Source organism: Varroa jacobsoni, unplaced genomic scaffold (genome assembly GCF_002532875.2).
Source record: "Varroa jacobsoni isolate VJ856 unplaced genomic scaffold, vjacob_1.0 scaffold_849, whole genome shotgun sequence".
In the NCBI taxonomy this organism is placed as follows: domain Eukaryota; kingdom Metazoa; phylum Arthropoda; class Arachnida; order Mesostigmata; family Varroidae; genus Varroa; species Varroa jacobsoni.
The window spans coordinates 122692-127863 of record NW_019213751.1 but is presented as its reverse complement, the minus strand read 5'-3'; the positions used below and the strand labels follow the sequence as shown (position 1 = coordinate 127863).

General features: G+C 40.8%; 1 protein-coding gene across 5 annotated transcripts in view; it reads right to left on the bottom strand.

Annotated features, from left to right (window-relative positions):
* The window catches only part of LOC111264345 (uncharacterized), a 34170-nt gene that overhangs the window by 991 nt on the left and 28007 nt on the right, over positions 1 to 5172 (bottom strand). For all 5 annotated transcript variants that reach the window (XM_086970047.1, XM_086970048.1, XM_086970049.1 and 2 more), the window contains 3 exons: positions 3577 to 3870; positions 2759 to 3013; positions 2354 to 2485 (listed from right to left, as the gene is read on the bottom strand). In XM_086970047.1, the coding sequence (XP_086826173.1) occupies positions 2354 to 2485; positions 2759 to 3013; positions 3577 to 3870 (681 nt within the window). The remainder of the gene's footprint in view (positions 1 to 2353; positions 2486 to 2758; positions 3014 to 3576; positions 3871 to 5172) is intronic.

Sequence of the window (5172 nt, the reverse complement as noted above, 5' to 3'; positions counted from 1 at the left end):
ATTAGTCTTATTTATTTAGTTTTGTTGGGTAACATTTACCAACCATTTGAAATATATTTCAAGTGTTTGGTATACAAATTTATAACAACTTGGCATACTAAACATATCAAGTTTTATATGTTATTTCATACCATACAAATGGTGGCTACTCGAACTTGGCATTTTCCGGTTAGTTACTGCGCTAAGCTGCCCAGCGGTGGAACTTGTGGGCAGTCAGAAGCATGACACATATTACGAGCGTGGCTACATTTAATACACCGACCATATTGATCAAATTTATGAAATTTTTGTACCCTGCATAAGAGATAATGAATGTCGTGCAGTGCATAGCGCGTTACTGCGTGTCTGTTAAACCCGTCTCGTCCTCTCCGGGTTTCGTCCATGATGATCGCCGTTTGCTAGAATTGGGGATTGACCTTCGCAAATTTTTATCCCATTTTATAAAGCTTTCTTGGAGTACTGGAGCTACCGATAGTCTGAAACGGCGACAGAAATCCTCGGCGGACAGTGACATCGCTACCAGAAAGTAGACAAAACTGGTTTCTTCGAGGCCTTCTACGAGGAACGAGCCCTTTGTTTACTTCAAATGTTCAAGATCCTCCAGTGTGAAAGCTTCCCACACCAAGCTCGCGTCGTAAGCGGCAACTGGCACAACTCTAATATATAAAGTCGCAAAGAGGTGTCGAGAGACAACCGATGGGGTGAAATACTAGGCTATCGAAGCCTTTTTGCATCTTTTACTAACATGCTGGCAGAAGCTTTGATTGCTATACGAGATCAGCAACCCTACACAAAAAATCGGTGGACATATGTTAGTGGTTGGCTCGAGAGATGTAGCGTGTCACGAGTCGCAATTCTGCTGTCCCGCCTGATTGCAACTTTAGATAGGTTGATGCTAATCGCAGTTCCCAAACGGCACAATGTAACCTGGCAAGGGCCCTGCTGTACAAGAAATAAAGATACAGTAACCCTACTGCTCCCGTAAATAACTAAATCGTGTTCACAGAGGAGAACTTCCGTCATATTTCTGGACCTGTTTTTTGAGTAGATCTTTGAATAGGACTAAGAAAAGGAAAAGGCCCAAGTTATCACCCGGGGCGAAACTGCAGGTCCGATGCCCGTCATTACTATGACCCTAGTATACAGAACTATCGTTGCTATTAAATGTAGCACATTCACCAGAACTTCGAGGACGTTTAAGACGAAGTTTGAGGCGAAGTCGAAGGGAACTTTGAAGTTCACAAATACTGCGAGGAAGACTGGGCTGCTTAAGATTCACTTGATAACCCTAAGTAGGATACCGTTCTTATCGAATACTTCCCCCTGATTTTGTACTTTTTTGTGAATATAGAGGACGGAGAACCCCTGGCTCAGCCTGTCGCGCCCGCACGTTACCAGTTCGTCCTACATTGCGCTGTACGGTGGGATCTCCTAACGTTAGGTTTCCGTAGATGAGAATGCTTCCTGGGGTGGGTTGGACAAACCATAGATTTCAGGATGTCGACGAATTTTGTGTATAAATTTTAACGTCGGTCAAGTTTGGCACTGAAAAAACCTTATAAACACGTTTCAGAACTTGTTTCGAGTCCAGTTTACTAAGGTTTTTTGATCCGGACGCGCGATGCTCTTAAGAAGGCGTTGAGGCTCAATCTAATAGGAACGTGTGCCTGGAGCTGCTCTTTTTTACAAAAAAAGAGAGCGATTTTTCCCAATGTATTTGATTTTATCACTCTTTGCGTCCATGGAAAGGGTCTCTATGGTAGACCTTTATATAAGACCGACTAACGTTGGTACCTTGTTGGGGTATATTTTTGTTTTTTTTTTTGTGGCGTAAACAGACTTTGGAAGATATAGATAAATCTAGAAAAACCAAAATGCAGCGCGACATGCCAGCATTGACAAACTAATGTAATCGTGTTGTGATTAGATGCGCTTATCGCATAAATATCGCTCACATTCTTATTAATATAATATCGTAGATATCAAGAATATATTATGATATGTGCTATATTTGCTGCTTGTGTAAAGGCAAAGTCAATTCATGGTCATAATTGATTAAGTCAAGCCGGCGACCCACGATGATTATTGTGAGCTTTTATTGGATTCTTACTAACTATCTTTGTTAACAACCCACAAGTTCAATAATAATATCGGCTTTAATATGTCCCTACGGATTCGAACCAGAACTAGCTTGTGGTTTGTGACCCTTGCTGCGCAGTTTCACTGAACGATCTCAATCAATCAATTCTTCTCGATCAACAATAGCAATTTGTGATTAATGTAAAGGTGCACTTAAGTTGGCGTAAAATTATCCAGTAAACTACAAAAGTAGGTACATTGGAACTGAGGTTACCGGGTATCGTAGCGAGAGCCAGATCGTTTCGAGTAAAAGTACACTCAACGTTCACAAGAGATGCGGCACCTTCCGGAGCTGGTTTTACTTCTTTGACAAATTGTTCCGCTAGTGACTGAATGTTACTGTATCCTGAAAAATATCGTTTAGTGTTAGAAAATATAACCCCTGTCAATGACTATCCGCTGTTCAAACTGCTCATCAATGCTGAGAAAAGGCCCCTTAAAGCCATGTTCATATATATACCCTTTTGCTAACAATATTAACAGATTCGTTTTGTTTCTTATTCAAGTACTGTCTTTGGATAATCGAATCTCCCTTATGAGCGGCGCATGCCAAAACAGAAAGTTTGTTGAAATCAAACAAATTTTATTTTTGTAAATCGACTGTGAATTAGGACCCGACCTGAGTACATATTCTGCTCACAGCGTGCTCGCTGCAGTGACGATCGGTGCGATGCCGTGCCCCCTAGATCGTCATTGCTTTGCCGCTGCTGTCCATACGCTACGAGCTGTTGCTGTTGGCGCTGTTGTTGTAAATGTGCCCCTCCTGCTAGCTGTGGCTGTCGAATACATCGGCTTCCACCTTCCTGGAGGAAATCGTCTAGGTCCATGTACTCCAGCTTGATATCACTTAGGTTGCGTTCCCAGGTCAAATGGCCTGCGACATGCGCAACATCAGCAAACGAGATAGAAATCTAGGTTGAGCTCGACATGTCTATATGAGAGAATATGTTGAAGTCTTCTGACCGAAATCGTCAAAACCTGCTGCTAGCTTATGCCTCATTGCTCACGATACTTCGATATGTGTGAAGTAAGTAATTTATTGAGTATGTCATATGCGTATAAATTAGGTCACATTCAAATAAATCCGCTTCGTTTAGCAATCTTTAGGTAGACTGTGCATTTTTGTATATAGAATATATTTACCAAGAGGAAAGGACACCGAGTTTAATAAACGTCGTATGATCAAACCTAAAAAATGTGCTACTTTGACGTGCGGGAAGACCTGACTTAAACATTGCGTCACAAGTGTTGTTTCATCACAAAGCGTATGTTTATCATGCCAAATTTTGAACTTACGCCACTTCATATGTGTTTACGTTAATTAGACAAACGCATTGGCCCTACATGACGGAACGGAGGCCATACAATTGAAATTACTAGATTATAACGATATGCGTGTATCTACTTTTTATTAGAATATCCGAATGAGCGTCTTACCGTTGTGACTTGCAGCACTGATAGCATTGGCATGGTGCTGCTGGGGTAGGTGAATAGCTTCGTTATGAGGCATGGCCGTTCCCTGATTGTTATGGTGCTCACTGCCACCTCCAGACCCACTGCAGGCTGTATGTTGGTGAAGGATTGCCATATAGCTAATTGGGCTGGGGAACTCGTTACTTACGCTGCTGCTGCTGGTCGTATCCCGTTTGTCTGACGACGAGAGCGGCAAATTCAATTCGTCACCAGCACTCGACGCTGCGGAGATGGCGGTTGTCCGCGACCGTTCTGCCACTGTGCGATTGGTAAGCATACAAACAAAATAAGTGCTATCGTTACATTAAGCCCGCTTTGATCTATACCATTAAACTGTCCTAGCACAAAATGTTTTCGTCCCTGAGCGTTTTTTTATTTGTAAACTGGTTTTTAGTTCTTCTTCTTTTTTTTTTTTTTTTTTTATAACATATTGTCAAACCACTGTTTAGCACTACGATTGAACGGGCGTCAAGGAACGGGTAGGAGATTCGATAGGGTAGCCTTAGAGAATCAAGAAGAAAACGAATTATGCTTAAATTCGATTCAGCGTTCTTTTTTATTGTCGTTTGAACTTTAAGCAAAAAACTATAATGTGTGTCTACGCTCAGATTCGAATTAACACTACCTATGTGCTGCTTTAATTGAAGTTCCCAGCAACTGAGGGTCGCAAGGATTCCTACCGGACGTCAAGATGAATGGCGGTGCAAGGTCATGTCGAGTAGCTGACCTTCTCTTAAAATATATAATGATACTAAAATTTTAGAATTTCTCTGATGGTCTCGCATTTGAGTAACACATTTTGCAAGAAGATCATGTGAATTTTTGTACGATGCTAGCTATGAAAAACGGCCCATCTACAAGACTACGACCAAAGACGGCGGCAAAGGGAAAAATCTAGATTTGCTTGCATTAAAAATACATCTATGTGGACACAGGTAAAGGGAAAAAGATATTTATTAATATGAGCTTCCTTTTTTTATGCATCGATAACTGTATGATGTCAGAAATTGTTTCATTGTTAGTACCTATTATCAGTATGTACTGTGCGCTAGGATCTCTCATACTAAAAACTAGCTGAGGGGTTTTGCGGCAACAAGGAGTCTCATAGAAGTCAATTATTTAGAATAAATTCCACGAAATATAAAAATACCTGCAAGAAAATCGGTTGCATTGAAACTGATGCAAAATCTAGTAAACTGGGGTTTTGAGTGTGGAGGAAATCGTCGCCGCAACTACGATTTCTTAACTCCACGGTTGTAAGGAATGCCAAAGTGCGTGCAGATGTCCAGTAGCGAACATGGTCCTAATAGCCATGGAAGAGTTATGCCTTGAGCAGACGTGGTAAAGCTACAACGACTGCTCAGCAATAATGAGGTCAATTGTACGACGTTGTTACAGGAAACTCTACTACCAGCTACGACCCGTATCAGTAAACGCTACTGCTATAAAATAATAAAAATTCATAAATCTTGAAATAATTTTCCAAAAAAAGAAAAAGGTTTTAAATGAAAAAATTTTATAAAAAAAATTCTTGAATTTGTAATTACTTTGTCAAAAAAG